The sequence below is a fragment of the Pongo abelii genome, chromosome 19, assembly GCF_028885655.2.
Source record: "Pongo abelii isolate AG06213 chromosome 19, NHGRI_mPonAbe1-v2.0_pri, whole genome shotgun sequence".
Taxonomy (NCBI): Eukaryota; Metazoa; Chordata; class Mammalia; order Primates; family Hominidae; genus Pongo; species Pongo abelii.
Genome location: NC_072004.2, coordinates 12,682,420 through 12,701,292, shown reverse-complemented (window position 1 = coordinate 12,701,292; position 18,873 = coordinate 12,682,420). Strand labels below are relative to the sequence as shown.

At 39.4% G+C, this 18,873-nt stretch overlaps 1 protein-coding gene and 1 long non-coding RNA gene across 7 annotated transcripts in view; one reads left to right on the top strand and one right to left on the bottom strand.

Annotated features, from left to right (window-relative positions):
* The window catches only part of MYOCD (myocardin), a 98,835-nt gene that overhangs the window by 47,978 nt on the left and 31,984 nt on the right, over positions 1–18,873 (bottom strand). For 3 of the 6 annotated variants that reach the window (XM_024234315.3, XM_024234318.2, XM_024234316.2), the window contains exons 2-3: positions 10,959–11,024; positions 508–563 (exon numbers count right to left, since the gene is read on the bottom strand). In XM_024234315.3, coding sequence (XP_024090083.2) covers positions 508–563; positions 10,959–11,024 — 122 coding nt within the window. Of the gene's footprint in view, positions 1–507; positions 564–5,573; positions 5,618–10,958; positions 11,025–18,873 lie in introns of all 6 variants that reach the window. The other 3 variants (XM_024234320.2, XM_024234319.2, XM_024234321.3) reach the window with 3 other exon arrangements.
* The window catches only part of LOC103892779 (uncharacterized), a 34,182-nt gene continuing 25,325 nt past the window's right edge, over positions 10,017–18,873 (top strand). The window contains exons 1-2 of the long non-coding RNA XR_656973.3: positions 10,017–10,779; positions 11,170–11,219. This is a non-coding gene — a long non-coding RNA (uncharacterized LOC103892779). The remainder of the gene's footprint in view (positions 10,780–11,169; positions 11,220–18,873) is intronic.

Genomic DNA, 18,873 nt, shown 5'->3' with positions numbered 1-18,873 from the left:
TTTGTTATGAAGGTACAGAATATACGCCAAATCTCACTCTCAAATGTTACAAAAAAAGAAGGGAAAAAAGCAAAATAACCTTTTGCCTTTAAGTAGCTACAAATAAGTTCATAAACCGTGCCTTACCCTTGAATTGGATTTTTAAAAATCTGATTGTTGTTAAGAAATGACAGTAATAACAGGTAAGGCAGCTTGAAAGCCGACTCCACTTCCTTCTCTAAAGTGTTTTTGACTCTAGCGCATCCCTACTGTAATTTCTTCCAACATTAGAAAAATTGGGGACATTTTTTAAAAAAGCTAAAAAATAGGCGTTTCAAAGCTAATATAGTTGATCCCATTTCTATAGTTACTGGTTAATAGGAGTAAGATTCCATATGATATGAGGGCAAGGGACTGGCAAATTGATTGAGTTTGTTGTAGGAATTCTACACGCATCTGCCAAGGGTTAGCATTCAGAGATTCATAACCTATAGTCTAAGCTTGGGTCAAGAAATTTGCAAAAATTACCTTGTCACTATCCAAATGTTTTCTTTGCTCATGGAATTCAGCTGGATGTTTCAGTGCTGAAACGGAAACACAAAAACATGAGTGGAGGCTGGGTTAAGGGCATTGGTATCTCAGAGTTTGCTGGTGTGCTTGCTCAGCTATGCACAGTAGGGAGGTGATTGCCTTTATTAGGCCACAAGCAATGAGAGAGGACAGGCCTGGAGGACACCAGCGGCCCTGAAGCCATAGGAGACAGAGGAAGTGGAATCAAAGCCTCAAACAGGGGGAATAGCAGAGGCAGGATGTGCAACAAGAAGAGAAGTGATGGAGGCAGGGCATTCCAAGTTCCGGAGGAAATAGAAGGGGTGGTGGAAAACTGAAAACAGAAATAACGCTCTGGTTTGAGGGAGAGGTGTAGACTTGGGTAACTAACACCCTCTTTGACTTTGCTCTGCCCTAGAGTGCAAAAGGCTCGGGGGATGACTGTGGTCTGTGTCTGTGGGGTGGTGCTTTGGAGGAAGGGACTGTACTCTGGATAAAGTGTGTGGCTGGTAGGTCAGGAACATGCAACCAAGGGTGTTGAGTGAGAAGCAGAGAATCAAATTTTGAGGGCTGGAAGGAACCTTGGAGACAGGGAAGTTAACTCCAACCGTGCACAGAATGGGGAAACTGAGGTCCACAGAAATTGATTGACTTGCCCAGGATCAGTTAGGTCTAGGAGCATAGGTCCTGTGACAACTCTAACCTCTTTCAAGGTGTGATATGTAAAATATTAACAACCAGTAGACACAGGCACTGGTCAGTCATACAGAACACATGGCAGCCGTGAACAACCTGGGCGGAATGCCAGCCTTCACTCTCTTCCCATGACCGCCTGCTCATCACCCTTCATAGCACCTCTTATAGGGATTTCATAAACTCCTCTGAGCAAAGAAGTAGAACATCATTTTGCAAAATTCTACATTTTGCCTTGATTTTCCTAATCTAGAACAATCTCAATCAGGAGCCACAAATAATCACTTTTCATGATAAGTGATGAGGTTGATTAGCAGTTACAGACTTGCATTGATTTTTTTTCCCCTGAATTGTATGTCTGGACAACTTGAGGAATCACATGATCCAGAGTTCCAATGCTACTAGAACAGTGGTCTACTGTAAGCCGCAAGTGATGAAATGTTCTTCCAAATCTTGGCCAGCACAAAAATTAGGTTTCTGACCAGATCGGGGTGTGTGTGTGTGTGTGTGTGTGTGTGTGCGCGCGCACGCATGTGCCTCATTCAACCCTTAAGACCATGCTGAATCTGAACATAGTTTTCAGCAGGGTTTGCTGGAGATCAAGCAGACATAGTTGTAGTCATGACGCATGATGGCTACCATAATGGTAGTTGGCCATAGTATCCTCTTCAAGGATGCTGCTTGGGGAGTTAATAGGTCACACTCTCTATAAATCTCCCTGTTCACCCCAACGTTAACAATGTTGGCTGAAGGAACATGCAGAATTGCCCCACCTGGCTTCCTTGTGCCAAAAATAGTTGACAGGCATCCTTCTCACTTTGACCAAATATTAAGAGACTTCCCTTCTTATAGAAAAAAAAAATGAACATGCTTCTTGAATACCATTGATCTAGAAACTGTTTTTCAGTTATCTTTGCTTTCTGCTTTTTACTCTTAAAATGAGCTTCTCTGCAAAACCTCCCTTTTTAGATGACCCTTTTCTCCCATTTCTCCTAACTCAGTGATTCTGAGAAATTAACGTGCAGCTGTCCTGTGTTGCTCATGCATTTTCTTTGAGTTGGGTCTGGTCATCATCCTTAATAAGGCTTGCCTTTGCCTGCGTTTGATCGCAGGTGGAATTTATGTCGAGGGAGTTCTGCAAAGCAACTCCCTTTCCCCCTAAGCAACCAGATTATGATACAAAGTCTGCTGGAAGTCCAGCGGCCATTGTGGATCTATACAATCTGTATCAATAGGTCTTTACCTCTGTCCTGTCTCCTGGTAATCATTTAGTTAGGTATTGTATATTGGTGTAGTTTAATTACTTACATAACCCAGAAAAGGAATGGATCTTCGTGTGGCCTTAAGTGGTTAAAAAGAATAACATGCCCTTTTCCTCTAGAAACTCCCTGAAAGGAATAGCATGAATAGATCTTGGGATATCAGTGACATTCCAAACACAATTGGTTTTAACTGGGCTTGGGGTTTAGGAGGAATTTAACGGGTTCTCATGTCTCTGAGGCTGTTCAATTCTTATTAGCAAAGCTTATTAATTGTTCTAAGAAACACTGTATTTCCTGTATCTCAGCTTTGTAGAACTACAATTCATCACTTCTTGGTGTTAATAACTCCCCTGTGAGATGATTCACACGGTCCAGTTCTCTGATGCCAGGAGCACAAAGGTCTTCTGGAACCTTCTGCCACAGGGTGGAAGAAACTATCTCCATTTAGCAAGGACTTGGGAAGAAAGCCAGAGAGGTTCACATGCTGCATTTTACCACATGCTCTTCTCCTCAGAGGTTAAGGGGTGTTATATGGGGCACTGGCTTGAGGTCACACCATGGAAAACTATCCTGCCATGGGCCTGGGGTTGAGGTTTGCCTTCTCAGTGACTTCAGAGACTGTGGGTTTTAGCCACCTCCCATGAAGGCCAACAAAAGCAATGGTGCCCCCCACCTCTCAATTGGGTTTTTGGAAAATACATAAAAAACCACTTCTGCTGCCAGCCTGGGGAGTATCAAATGGCAACATTTTGTATTAAAAGAACTTTGACATTTAAGATTGAAAAGGAATTTGGATTCTAAATTTTAAAAAAAGTCCATGTGATTTTGAATTAAAATACTGTTGTAAATTCAATCAGCCACACATCTAACTCATTCTCCCTGGAGGAAGATTAATGGCTCCTCACAAGGGAATCTGTGTTCTTGCCTCAGAGTTTTGTTGCGGGCTATTCCTATTTCTGTCCCCAAAGCTATCGCTAATTTGGGTCAGCCAAGCATATAAACATTTGCTGACTTAGAACTTAGAAAAAAGATACCGAGATAAGAACAGTCTTCCTGCAGTCCTCTGCTCTCCACTGTAACCTCATGCCTCCAGCAGGATGCCAGAAAAAGGAGAAAACAGGTCGTGGAACCACAGAGAACTCACTGAAGGCAGGGACCTCACTCCTCAGCACGGGGTAGGGTCCCTGGAGTTGGGCAACTCCAGCAGCAGAAGCAGGGCTGTACCTGGTGTTGGGCTGTGCCTGGTGCAGACCCTGACTTCTCTTAATGTGACCATTCAGCTGCAGGCTTGGAGCAATACCAGATCCATTGCTACTAAGAGGACCAAGAGGAAGAATTAAAGAGCCAGAGACTTGGGGCAGCAACGAGTGCAGCATTCTCAAAGTGTAGCCTCCGGACCAGCATCTTCAGCAATTGGGAACATGTTAGAAATTCCAGTTCTTGGCTGGGTGTGGTGGCTCACACCTGTAATCCCAGCACTTTGGGAGGCCGAGGCAGGTGGATCACGAGGTCAGGAGTTCAAGACCAGCTTGGCCAAGATGGTGAAACCTGTCTCTTCTAAAAATACAAAAATTAGCCGGAACCCGGGCAGCAGAGGTTGCAGTGAGCCAAGATCGTGCCACTGCACTCCAGCCTGGGCGACAGAGTGAGACTCTGTCTCAAAAAAAACAAAAAAAAAAAAAGAAAAAGAAAAGAAAAAAAGAAATCCCAATTCCTGGGCCAAAAAAAAAAACCCCCAGCCCCACAGAATCAGAAACTCTGCCAGTAGAACCCAGGAATCTGTGTTTTAACAAGCCTTCTGGGTGATTCTGATGCCAAAGCTTCAGAACGGCTGTGATGGGATTTCTAAGTCCAGTGGATCTTGATCTAGGGGTGTTGGGAACGTAGGACTTCAAAAAGAGAGCAATGAATGACCAGGACTGATTTTCAGCATTTCAAGAAGCTGAAGAGAAAGAGTATGTCTGTCCAGAGAAAGGCTGCTTGGACTAACAAAGCTGTCACTTTTCATTGCTCCTGCCTGGAACCATAGCAACTTGGTTTAGTTACGGTTGTTCTCATCAACAAGCACTAGTTGGTAAATTTATATACCATTAATTAGAAAATTAACTTGAAAACATAAAATTAACTATTTAAAAGATGCATGGATTATAATTAATGTATGTAGGATTCTTTAGGCGGACAGGGAAGACAACACTATTTTAAACATAAGACCTATGGCAGTGATGCGTAGAATTAAAGAAGTCCTGGGTGACTAAATGTTTGGGAACCATCCATTTGAGCTCTGTTCTTGCTCTGCCATCTACTTTTGGTATAACCTTGAGTAAGCCTGAGAGTTTTCCTGTGCTCTCAGTTTCCCACTTATAAAAATGGGCCTATTCATGTTTGTCTTCTCTCTGTCTTGGTTTTAAAGACAAATTGGGTCATGAGAACTTTTTTTAATATATATAATGATAATGCTTTGGAGATTATAATTTCTTTTATGCTTGGAAATAAATTGCTAGTTCAGTACTCCAATGATAGTCTTAAGGGTCTGTTACCCCAATAATAGTCTTAACAGTCTGAAAACAGTGCATTTTCCCAATGTAGCTTTGTAACGTTCAAGACCTGGCTAGCACACTTAGAGAATTTGATGCAACATCTGTGAACACTTTGGAATTTCTCAGAAGGAGGATACAAAGACAAATTCAAAGTGTGCCTGTAATTACTAGTTTTCTAGTTTCTAAGGAACAGGGAAATGGAAAATTGAAGGAGAGATGGGGGAAAAGAAGGAAGGTCAGATTTTTGACCCAAATGGGATTGACATGAAAATCCAGGGCACCTTTTTCTATCTCTGAATTTGAGATGTTAGAAAGAAGGGAAGAGGCAGACAGATTAATTCCCTTGCGCCGTGTACTGCTCAAACAGCCGACAGTGTGTGGTAGGGTGCTGTGGGGGAAAAGCCAAGTCAAATGAATGCACTGAGAAAAGGAAGAGAGACTTTGTCCAGTCAACTTCTTAAAACTATCGTGAAGCTGCGTGTGATATGGGTGCAGGAATTGCCCCAGTCATTCTTCTTGCTATTCAGAAGTACCACAAAATTCAGGGATTTACCAAGGTTTTGCAGTAAGTATGTGGCTGCTGTAGCTTGGATTAGTCTGCAAAAAAAATAAAGGCAGCACCATTCATAGACAGCTCATTGTATCTTTAAATTCATTTACATTGATCAGATCATGAAACCAAGCTGCCCAGACATTTCATTCTGGCCAGCAGGGGCTTTCTCTGAGACTCTGTGGACATGTAGCAGCCTCTCTGGGCCCTGTGTCCTCTCAAATCCACTTTAGCTCTCTAATCTCATCTTCTGTATTCCAGGAGAATAAATTAAACCTTCTTTCATCTCTCCCCTGGGTTAAACACCATAGATTCACTTTAGTAGCAGAGGGAGACAGAGAGGGAGAGGAAAAAGTGATCTTTCCCTCAATCTTCCTGGATAGCCATTCTCATGTAGTGGTGTGAAGTTGTCCAAAATTCTTAAATAGGATGATTAAATGGGGGTGGTTTGGGGCCCCTCCTAGACGGAAGCACTTTGAAACAGAAGTTGAGTCCGACTTCTCTGTGTGTGTTCCCCAGGGCCTTTCTCACAGTAGAGGATTAATAAAGATTTATTGAAATGCTCTATGACCAGTTTATTGAGTCTGATTTACATGGCTGGTCATCTTTCCACACTAAGTCTTCTGAAGTGGTTGGAATAAAATGGTGTTATTTAAAATTTTACCCAGGAGAGTGATATCCAGGGAGAAGAATTGCAGGAGAGAAAATTTGCATAAGAAATGATGAACAGGCCCAATAGGTCTAGGGAAGGAGGTGGACTCTGTCCTAATGCCACGAGAATGTAGAGAACCTTGATGTCCTCTTGCAACCTTGAGCCCAAAAGGGTGGGATAGTGAAACCATTTCCTATGAATCCTGGTTGATGATGGCAAAGTAGGCAATTTGAAATCTCCATATTGAGATTTACAAGTGAGATTTTGGAGATAAATCTAAACAATAAGTCTTTAAAGTAATATTTCTAAGTTAACTTTGAGAGACTATTTTATTAAGGTTTCATGCCGATTTTGAAAATGTGAATTTCACAACTGCCATTGTAAATGCACCTGGTCTGAGAACCCTTTACCCACTGTTTAAAGTTGTTCCAGTGATTCTGTGCTGGCCTCAGAACCCTGCCTGTCTTGACTAAAAGTCAAGAGATGGTGCCTTTAAATTCATTCAAAGCACGTAAAGAGGGAAATTAGCCTAAACTCATAATGCCCACACATAAGAACAAAGTAAATGTTTAAGAGAAGTGATTCATGGGGATTATAAAAAAGAATTTGTTGCTGGTTGCTAACCACTGTTTATTACTCAACAGCAACCTCAAAACCTGCAGGATGCGTGCCCAGGATGCGTGCCCAGGAAGAGGGAAGGAAGAAAATTTCAATCCATTTAGATTAGTTTCACTAGAATTACACATGATTCACCTCATTAGAGTCAATGGGGGAGGAGCCTCATAATTTAATTATCAATTTGGAATGCAATTGAAGGGAGACCTGCCATACAGCTAAGTCAGTGAAACCTTTCATTCAATGCTCATCATGGCGAAGCATAGATTATGATGCAGAACCTGAAGCCATTGCATTTAAATCATTGGTTTATCTTTGGCATTTTCACACGATACACTTTTTACATTTTCTAAGTTCTAACTGAATTTTTTGGCCATAAAATGCCTTATGATAGCAATATAAGTAAGTGTTTTTAAAGGCCAAGCGATTCATTTTGAACGTTTGAGAAAAGGAGCCTAGGCGGGGATCAGGAGACACAGGTTCTGGCCTCAGCGCTTCCACAATAGGAGGGGGTTGCATGTTATCCAGTGGATAAGCCCTGAAGAGTCAACCTAATGTAAAACTCAAGACTAATTGGTGGCAGGTGCTTCTGTTGACCAGTTAAAAATAGTATTACTGGCCAGGCGCGGTGGCTCACGCCTGTAATCCCAGCACTTTGGGAGCCCGAGGTGGGTGGATCATGAGGTCAGGAGATCGAGACCATCCTGGCTAACACGGTGAAACCCCGTCTCTCCTAAAAATACAAAAAATTAGCCGGGCATGGTGGCACGTGCCTGTAGTCCCAGCTACTCGGGAGGCTGAGGCAGGAGAATGGCGTGAACCTGGGAGACGGAGGTTGCAGTGAGCTGAGATCACGCTACTGCACTCCAGCCTGGGCGACAGAGTGAGACTCTGTCTCAAAAAAAAAAAAAATAGTATTTCTATTTGATAAGGACAATTAACAGTTCACTTAGCCATCAGCTTTGAGTTTTGACAATTTATGACATGTTTAAAAAGATTGCAACTATTTCAAATTTTATGAATAAAGCGAGACTTTATGAATAATTTTATCTGGCATGCGTTTACATTCTCATCAATCAAACTGTAGAAAATGGGACCACATTAGATGTAGGCTTTGGGACATCTGAAAAACCTTTTAGGCCTCTTCAACCTCAGTTTCATGAATATTAAAGACAAACAAGGATTGGGATAGGTCAGGGGTTTTCAAACTCTATTCTGAAGAGAACCAGCACTGCAGAGAGAATTATCAGGGGGCTTCTGGAAGGGACAAGGAGAGGCCCAGTAAATGGGGCAGAGATCCTTGACACTGCCTCAGCCAGTGCATATATATGTATATATGTACACACACACACATATATATAGTGCATAAGATTTAACAATTAAAAAATTAGAAAATCACAGAATTAGGTAGGCTCTGAGGATGATTAACTTTTCTTCCTTCCTCCTTTCCTTTCTCCTTTTCTTTTACTTTCTGTTTCAAAAAATTTAAATAATAGAATGAAAAAATAAAGTCTTCTTGTGTAAGGTAATGAGCTGCACACTGGATTATGCTTCTGTGTGCTTTTTAAATTTTTATTTACTTATTTATTTATTTATTTTGAGATGGAGTCTTGCTCTGTCACCCAGGCTGGAGTGCAGTGGCGCGATCTCGGCTCACTGCAAGCTCCACCTCCTGAGTTCACGCCACTCTCCCGCCTCAGCCTCTCAAGTAGCTGGGACTACAGGTGCCCGCCACCACACCTGGCTAATTTTTTTTTTTTTTTTGTATTTTTAGTACAGACGGGGTTTCACCGTGTTAGCCAGGATGGTCTCGATCTCCTGACCTCGTGATCTGCCCGCCTCGGCCTCCCAAAGTGCTGGGATTACAGGCTTGAGTCACCGTGCCTGGCCTGCTTCTGTGTGCTTTTTATCAGCTTTCCACCTAATATCTTGACTCTCTCTGAGAGACCATCTTGCTTATTATTGTTGTCCCTAAAGTGCCTGGCACAGTCCCCTGTACATAGCCTGGTTTATAATACAATTTGTTGAATTATATTGAATTGAAAATATCCTGAGGCCCTTGGTTCCTCTTTCCTTCTCCCAATCATTTGCAGTTAGACATGTTTCTTTAGGTGCCAGAGGAAACACACTGTTCTGCTGAAATGCATGTAGATTGCACATTTAATCTCTGATTGGGCCGAAGAGGCTAAACATCAGCAGGTGAAGAGATGCATCCTATCTCTAGCTTCCTGAGAAGAGCTAAGTAGAAAAGGTCTGTACAGGCAGGGCCTGCAGTGTGCACTTGCCATGACTTGGACACTTTTCCACAGCAGACTCTACACTCTTGGAAAGCCTGGTTGAGAGGATGTAGCTGAAGATTGGAGAAAACCTTCATCATAGTGTGTGATTTTAAAATGCTTTATTATTTCATGATTTGTAGGATTTTTTTCTAGAAATTATCTTAATGATGCCATGGACTAATGATGCAAAATTTCTGTTAAGCAGTATTTTGTTAATATGCATATTATTTGATTCTGGAACTCCTGGAGAACAAAATATTATATCTTCATTGGACTCTACTATACAAATGAACATTTGATTTATATAACTTACATGATAGGTGTTATTTTAAAATGTATGCTAGCGTTAATTACCATCTTCATTGGGTGTTTTTACTAATATTCAGATTTAACCCCGTATCCCTCCAAAAATATTTATTCTCAGCCAAATGCCAGCTGCAAGACCCAGGCCCAGAGTATTTAAGCACATGAGTCAAACTTTAAATCAGATGTTTACAACTTGGGCTTACGGAAAGGTTGTGGGTCCATCTGCTCCATTTGCCTTTCCAGAATTAAAGAGAAAGAAACATCAGTGAAGGGACAGATTATCAGCTTTGAGTGAAATTGTCTTGACCTGATCTGACATCCGCAGACCTTTGGTTTTTTCCTGTCTTTGGCACCTCCAAGGAAAGGCTAAGATGAAACAGGCCACACATAGACTTGCTCTTTTGCTTCCTCAGCATAGTTGTCAACGTTGCTTAAACAGCCTTGAAATCGCAGGGTGAGCTGTTTCTTTTGTACTTCACAACCCTCTAAAAGAGTTGTCCCACTTTAAGGTCACATACTGTTTACTATTGTAGAGCTTAGCCATGAACAAAGGATTACTTTTGAATTACAAAACAAGAGGCCTGAAAAATTCTTAGTTCTGTTCTGGCTCTGAAACAAAGACTAAACTTTCAATGTTTAGCCATGGGTCATAGCGCTTCAATATAACTAACTACACAACATTTTTTCTAACTAATGTAACTAACTACACTATATAGGGCTATACATAGGGCTTCAATACAACTAACTACACTACAGTTTTTCAAGGGCAAACTTCTGCTTGTTGTATACTGAACTCTGAAGTAACAGTCACAACAGCATTTTACAGACACCTGAATTTCTACACAAGTCATTATAGATCTTGATTTTTAAATTTTGTTGGAGAGGAGGTTAGAATCTACGACCTAGAGCAGCTTTACCCATGACTTATTCATCCAGGGTACCCTTTTCTCTATTTCCACAGATAACCAAGTGTTAGCTTTCATTACTGAATTGGTAGAAAATTTAAAATATATCTTCTAAAAGATACAATAATCCTTCTTCTTTTACCCAGTTCATGGCCAGTAATTCAACATTATATCATTTATGCTAAAATGGTATTGCCACTCCACCTTCTAGAAAGGAAATACTTGACCAATATTCAATTACTTGTGGACTCCAATACCCCAAACAGAACTGAAATTCAGGAGGTGAGAAAAAGATGATGTAATTGATGCTTCTGGAAAGAATATTAATTATATCCAATTTTAAAAGTAGATGAGTTGGGGGTGCCCATAATGAATTGTGTTTACCCTGAGAACAAATCCACTACATTGGAATTTTAGGCATAACCAGTATCACTAAAAGGAGCCCCTTGCAGGTGAGTAGGTAGCAGTTGGGGCAAAGCATCCAAGGTCTGGGATTTCTGCTGATACCAATGCTTTGAAGATCTTCGGAGACCAATGCATTGGCTTAAACTAAATGACCTCTGAGGCACTTTCCAGCTCCCAAATGGTGTGGCCCTATGTATATCAGTAATTAAGAGATGCAGGTACTCACGTGGTATTATGCCTTGGTTAGCCAGTTGTTCCTGGGTCCTTCTTTGTTGAAGTCTTAACTGTAAAACTTAGAAAAGGGAGTGTTAGTTTGTGAGTTGGGCTAAATATCATTACAATCATTATATTTTCATTACGCATTCACAGATCGTCTCATTTTATTTCTAAAAGAGTTCTGTAAATTATTATGAAGTACATTTTAATTTCTGTTGTAGACACAGTGGAAGAAGAAGGAGAGAAGCCGAGAAGGTTACAAGGTTTTGCAGTAAGTCTGTCCCAAACTAGAATTAGAATACTTGTCTCCTCTTTGAAGTGAATGTTATTTTTGCAGTGCCATGCTCACTCTCTCCACACTCTGTCATTTGCAAGATAAATATCATCTAATTCCACTTGGGTGGCAACCAGTGATATCAAAAGGGGAGACAGAGTCCCACCTAGGTTCACATCTCATCTCTACCCCCTTAATAGCTATGTATCCCTGAGCAAGTTGCTTAACCTCTCTGACCCTCAGTTTCCTCATTTGTAAATAAAAACAATGCCTACCTGGTGGTGTTGCTATAAAGTTTGATAAAACAATGTATGCACATTGCTTAGCAGAATGTCTGGCACATGTAATGACATTTTGATAAGTGGTAGCATTATGAGAATCTGGAATTCTCCTGGGAATTCAAAGAAGGACTATTGGAGTTGTGCTTTTCTTAGAAAAATCAAAACACTGTAAAATTGTCAAATTATACATTATAAATAAATATAAGTATGTTTCCACTATTATGTATCTATAGTACAAATGGTTTATATGTATCATATACATGTAATAGTAAAAATTAAATAATATTGAATTATTAACTTCTGAGGGCAGTATTTACAATGTTTTCCTTCCCATTGCCCCTCTCCTCCAAACACATTCTATCTTTGGAAATTCAGACTCCTCCTCATGGATATTCCATTTTCTCTGTATACATTGACAAGAGAGAGCTTAAAGTTTGAATCCACTTGGATTAATCATCTGCTAAAATAAAAACCGTGTTTTCCAGAGGACTGCAACAGAACTCGGAGTCTATATAACGTAAGGCTCACAATGTCCAGAATACAATCGAAAATACTCTAACACAAAAAACTAGGAAAATGTGACCAATTCTAAATGGAAAAGACAATGAACAGATGCAAACCTTGAGATGAGTCAGATGTTGAAATTATCAGACAAATACTTTAAAATAGTTATTTCCAACTAGGTTCAATGAAGTAAAAGAAATGGACAAAAAATAGGACATCTCAGCAGCAAAATAGAACACATAAAAAGAAACCAAGTAGAGACATTAAAACTTAACAATACAGTATCTGGAATAAAAATTATTGAATGGACTTAATAGAAGAATATCAAAGGACTGAGTCAGTAAACTTGAAGATAGATCAAACTGAAGAAGGGAGAGAAAACAGTTGAAAAAAAAAATGAGCAGAGCCTCAGGGACTAGTGTGACAATATCTAAGAGTCTAACATTAGCCTCAGGGACTAGTGTGACAATATCTAAAAGTCTAATGTTAGGGAATTAGAATCCCAGAAGCAGAGCAGAGCCATAGAGCAAGTTCTAATTTAATTGAAGTAGAGCAGATTAATGTCACATAAAATAGATATCAAGTCACAGAGTATTGTCAGAGATAAAGAATGGAAATTTCGTAATTATAAGAGGGAAGACATAGCAATTATAAATGGATATGCATTTAAGAACAGAACCTCAAAATACACGAAGCAAAAATGGACAGAATTAAAGGAATAAATAGACGATTCCAAAATCACAAAAACTTCCTGAAATTGGTGAAAAAAAATGTACAGATTCAAAAGGCTCCATAAACCCTACACCAAATATATTCACAGAAAACCACACTTAGATACATAATAATCCAATGGCTGAAGCCAAAGATAAAGAGAAAAATCTTAAAAACAGGTGGGGGAGAAACAACACATTGTATAAAGAAAAATGTTGATTTACATAGCCACAGACTTCTCTTCAGAAACAATGAAAGCTAGAAAATAAAAAACAAAAAGAGAAACAAATAAACACCCTGACCCCCAGTCTACCAACTGAGAATAGAAAATGTCCTCTAGGAATTAAGGTGAAACAAAGATATTTTCAGATAAAGAAAAATAATATAATTTCTTACAAGAAATGCTTAAGTAAATTCTTCAGGCTCAAGGGAAATGATACCAGAAGATAACACAGATATTCAGAAATGAATAAAGAATGTCAGAAACGGTAACTCTATTAATAAATATCAAAGATATTTATTTTTCTTCTTAATTAAACATATACAACTTTATAAGGAAAAATTATAACATTGTCTTGTGATGCTCTTAAGGCACATAGATGTAATACAGATTACAGTGATAACATAAAGGACTTCTTATGACTGCCAAATTTCTATACTTTACATGCAGTGGTATAATACTAACTATAGGTAGGCTGTCACAGTTAATGATTATATTGTAACCGATAAAAAAACCACAAAGTGTATAACTAAAAAAACCCAATAAATTGAAGCGAAATGCTAAAAATGTCAAGTAGTCCAAAGAAGGCAAGAGAGGGGGAATATAGGAACAAAAAGTATAGGGACAAAAAAAACCAAGTAATATAATGGTAGATCCAAATCCAACCATGCCAATAATTACATCAAATTGTAATAGTTGAAATGCTCAAATAAAACAGAGTTTATCAGAAAGAATTTATAAAAGCCATATTCAATTATATGTTGTCTGCAAGAGACACACTTTATATATAAAGTGTCAGATTGGTTGAAAGTAAGTAGATGGAAAAAAGATATACCATACAGATAGCAAGCATAAGAAAGCTGAAATAACTATATTAATTTCACATAAAATAGACATCAAGTCTATTTCGTCAGAGATAAATAATGGAAATTTTATAATTATAAGCGGGAGAATTCATCAGGAAGACATAGCAATTATAAATGGATATGCATTTAAGAACAGAACCTCAAAAAACATGAAACAAAAATGGACAGAATTAAAGGAATAAACAGACAATTTCAAAATGACAGTAGGAGATTTTAAGACTCCTCTCTCAACATCAGATATAACTAGATTTAAAAAAATACTAATGACATAGAGGATTTGAGCAATAATATCAAACATCTTGATATAATTAATATTTGTTTAGCACTACATCCAACAACTGCAGAATAAACATTCTTTTCAAGTGTACATGGTACATTCACCAATATACACTAGGCCATAGAATAAGTTTTAATAAATTTGAAATAACTGATCTCATATAGAGTATGTTTTCTGACCACATTGGAATTAATTATAACTCAAAAGCGATATGCTATTTACAAAAATATTTGGCAATACATTTCTAGATAATTCATAGTCAAAACAAAATCATGAGAGTAATTAAAAATATTTTAAACTGAATAATAAAAAATATACAACATATTATAACTATTTCATATCATAATTTCCCATAACCCATATTACAGCTTATGAGATACAGCTAAAGCAGTGATGAGAGGGAAACTTAGATACTTATATTAGAAAAAGAGACAGGTTAAATCAGTGACCTAAGAGTCTACTGTAAGAAGATAAAAAAGAAGTATGCTCATAGCAAGTAGAAATAAGAAATAATAAAGATTAACGCAGAAATCTTTATAATAGAAAACAGACAAGTAGTGGAAAAAATTGACAATGCCAAAAGCTAGTTATTTGCAAAGATCAACAAAACCGTCAAACTCCTAACTAGACTTATTTTATTTTATTTTATTTTATTTATTTTGAGACGGAGTCTCACTCTGTCACCCAGGCTGGAGTGCAGTGGCATGATCTCGGCTCACTGCAACCTCTATCTCCCAGGTCAAGAGATTCTCCTGCTTCTGCCTCCTGAGTAGCTGGGATTACAAGTGTGCACCACCACACCAGGCTAATTTTTGTATTTTTAGTAGAGACAAGGTTTCGCCATGTTGGTGAGGTTGGTCTAGAACTCCTAACCTCAAGTGATCCACCTGCCTTGGCCTCCCAAAGTGACTGATTATAAAGGTAGAGAATAAAATTTATCAATAACAGGACTAAAAAATGTGTTATAATCATATATTCTAGACATTAAAGATAATAAGAAAATATAATTAACAAATTTGTGTTAACAAATTAAACAACTTAAAGTGGACACATTTCTTGAAAACTAAAGCTTACCAAAATTGATACCAAAAACACAGAAAATCTGAATAGCAACATGTTTATTAAATCATACATTGATTATTATAACCCCCCCACACACTATACACACACATACAAAAATATTCAGGCCCCGGCAGTCTTACTGGTGAATTTCTATCCAAATGTGATAGGAACAAGTTGTTTTCCAAGTTTTCCACTAAATAACACATTTTATACATTATACCAATTATAAATAAGAATTCTCAATTATTTTCTTTCAATATCATAGATCTTAATCAAATGAAGACAAAGTTTATAAGAATCTCCCATTGCCTCAAGCCTGCAATCCCAGCACTTTGGGAGGCCGAGGCGGGCAGATCACGAGGTCAGGAGATCGAGACCATCCTGGCCAAAATGGTGAAACCCCGTCTCTACTAAAAATACAAAAAAATTAGCTGGGCGTGGTGGCGGGCGCCTGTAGTCCCAGCTACTTGGGAGGCTGAGGCAGGAGAATGGCGTGAACCCAGGAGGCAGAGCTTGCAGTGAGCCAAGATTGCTCCACTGCACTCCAGGAGTCTGGGCAACAGAGTGAGACTCCATCTCAAAAAAACAAACAAACAAACAAAAAAACCTCCCATTGCTAGAGTTAGCCAATGAGAAGACTCTTTCAGTTCTCTAGATATTAAGCCATTTTGACTTAGATTGAGCCAGACAAAGGCAGTGGAAATGGAAACAAAAGAGGAAAATATTAAAAACACTTAGAACAAAAAGAATTAGAAGAGTTTGGGGACATGAAGGAGGATAGAAATATATGCTTAATTGGCCGGTTGTGGTGGCTCGCGCCTGTAATCCCAGTACTTTGGGAGGCCAAGGTGGGTGGATCACGAGGTCAGGAGTCCAAGACCAGCCTGGCCAACATGACGAAACCCCGTCTCTACTAAAAAATACAAAAAAATTAGCCAGGCCTGGTGGTGGATGTCTGTAGTCCCAGCTACTTGGGAGGCTGAGGCAGGAGAATTGCTTGAACCGGGAGGCAGAGGTTGCAGTGAGCCGAGATTGTGCCATTGCACTCCAGCCTGGGTGACAAGAGCAAGACTCCATCTCAAAAAAAAAAAAAAGAAATAAATAAAAAAAAAGAAATATATATTACTATCTTTCAAGAGGTTGTTAGTCTGGGATCTTTGGATATGTTGCAAGAAATACAGCTACTTGATGTATGCAACTATATCTGCGTATATGCATTATTTTCTTGGGTATGGGTCCGTAGCACACATTAGATTCCCAAAGAAAGCCAAGGCTTCCAAATTTAAGCTCCTTTAATTTAAAGCTTAAAGATTTAGGGTTCTGAAAACATGTATCAGAGTTATGTTATAATAAAGTTGACAGAGAACTCTGAAAAAATGATGAGCATAATTTTAGACAACCTGAATTTTTGGTGTCCTGGTAAATAAGAAATAAGGTGCCTGATAAACAATTGAGATATAGGGCTGGAGAAAGGCTGAGAGGTCAGGGCTGGAACACTGATTTCGGGCATCGTCTTTAAGTAAGTGGCCACAAAACCTTTTAACAGAATTTCTAAAGGAAGAGAGATATATTATCAAAGAAGGCTGGGCATGGTGGCTCATGCCTGTAATCCCAGCACTTTGAGAGGCCAAGGCAGGTGGATCACCTGAGGTCAGAGCTCAAGAGCAGCCTGGCCAAAATGGCGAAACCCCATCTCTACTAAAAATACAAAACAGCTGGGCATGGTGATGCACGTCTGTAATCCCAGGTACTGGGGAGGCTGAGGCATGAGAATCGCTTGAACCTGGGAGGCAGAGGTTGCAGTGAGCCAAGATTGGGCCACTGCACTCCAGCCTGGGCAACAAGCGAGACCCTGTCTCAAAATATATATATATATATTATCAGAGAAGAGGGGAGATAAGACGAAAACAGAGAGAAAAATTCCATTACAAATAGTGAAAGAATGACATTAAAGAGGGTCTGGGACCGGGTGCGGTGGCTCACACCTGTAATCCCAGTACTTTGGGAGGCCGAGGAGGGCCGATCATGAGGTCAGGAGATCGAGACCATCCTGGCTAACACGGTGAAACCCCGTCTCTACTAAAAATACAAAAAATTAGCCGGGCGTGGTGGCGGGCACCTGTAGTCCCAGCTACTCGGGAGGCTGAGGCAGGAGAATGGCGTGAATCTGGGAGGTGGAGCTTGCAGTGAGCCGAGATAGCGCCACTGCACTCCAGCCTGGGCGACAGAGCCAGACTCTGTCTCGAAAAAAAAAAGAGGGTCTGGTGGGAGACAAAATTTCTTTGCTTCTATATGGAGAAATCACTGGCCTACTTGACATCACTCATTTCCATACTTTTTTTTGTTTGTTTGCAGATTTTTCAGTTATAAAGATTGAAGGCATTAATTCATTGCATTCATTCAGTCATTCATTACATATTAGACTGCCTACTATGTGAAAGCATTGCTTGCTGTTGGCGTACAGTGGTGAATAGGACAGTTACTATTCTCATGACCGTAACATGCTAGCTGGGGAGATAAACTCAATTTTCCCTGAATACAAAATAAATTCCTCTCCTCACCTCAAGAACTTGGTCTTCAAGGGCCCTGTTAAATCACTGACGCTGTATGCAAAAATGTTGCTGGCATGTGTGTAAATGTATTTCTATGGACTGGCTTATGACTTTTATCAGATTTTCGGAAGTCTCTGAGACTTACAAAAGTTAAGAATCATCAGATCAGATCTAGACTAAACCATCTCACATCTTTCCTTTCTTATTTTTATTAGTGGGTTATCTCCTTGCAATACATGTTATGCAGCATTAGCAGATCAATTTCCGTAAACTCCCTTTTTATAAGATTACTTGGTATAGCATCTTGCAGTGGCTCCTTATGCTAGCCTTTGAGGTCTTTTCCTATCTGCACATTATTCCCCACACAAACTCTCTTTTCCAGTTCAGCCTGCCCCTCCTGAGCCTAACCTATGCGTTCACATTCTTTGCCTTTGATTATGATATCCCTGCTATGGAATTTGGTATATGGTTTGAGGCTAGGCTGTAACTCTAATTTATTCCAAATAGTTGGGAAACTACATATAACTGCCACTTATTAGAAAATTTCCTTTGCTTACTGATTTATAATGTCAACTTCTTCATTTACTTAAGTTCTAATATAAGCCACAATCTGTTTCTAGGTGCTAAGTTCTAATTCGTAGTAATTTATACTTCCTATTCTATTTTTTTAGCAGCAAAAATACTAAATGTTTTCTGTTTCAAGATGGCAAACTGAGCAAACACCTGATTCCTATAAATAACAGAAATGATAGTTTTAAAAATATATACCTATACCGGAAAAGAAGAATGAGATTCCTCAGCGAATTGAAACCCTAAGTAATTTATGAAACACACAAAACATATGGGATTGGATTGAAAAACTAAGTTCTAAGATCTGCAAGTGAGGAATTGAAAGCTGTGCCAAGAGCCCTCCATGCCAAGGAGCAGGAGGGGACCCAAGGCTCAATCAAACAGGATTGTTAGCTGGGGTACTGAGACAGGAGGTCTACCTCTATGACATCCTGTATCTGTCCCTACATTGGACTAGGCATTGGTTACGGGGCATGGGAATGTCTGTCTGCAGGTCTTCAAGTGGTAGCAGCAAATCCAGCCTGTTTGGAGTCACAGCGATGGGCCCTTTAGATTGCTGACAATATCCAAGAGTGTCATGATTTCTTCACCCTCTGAAACTAGCTCCT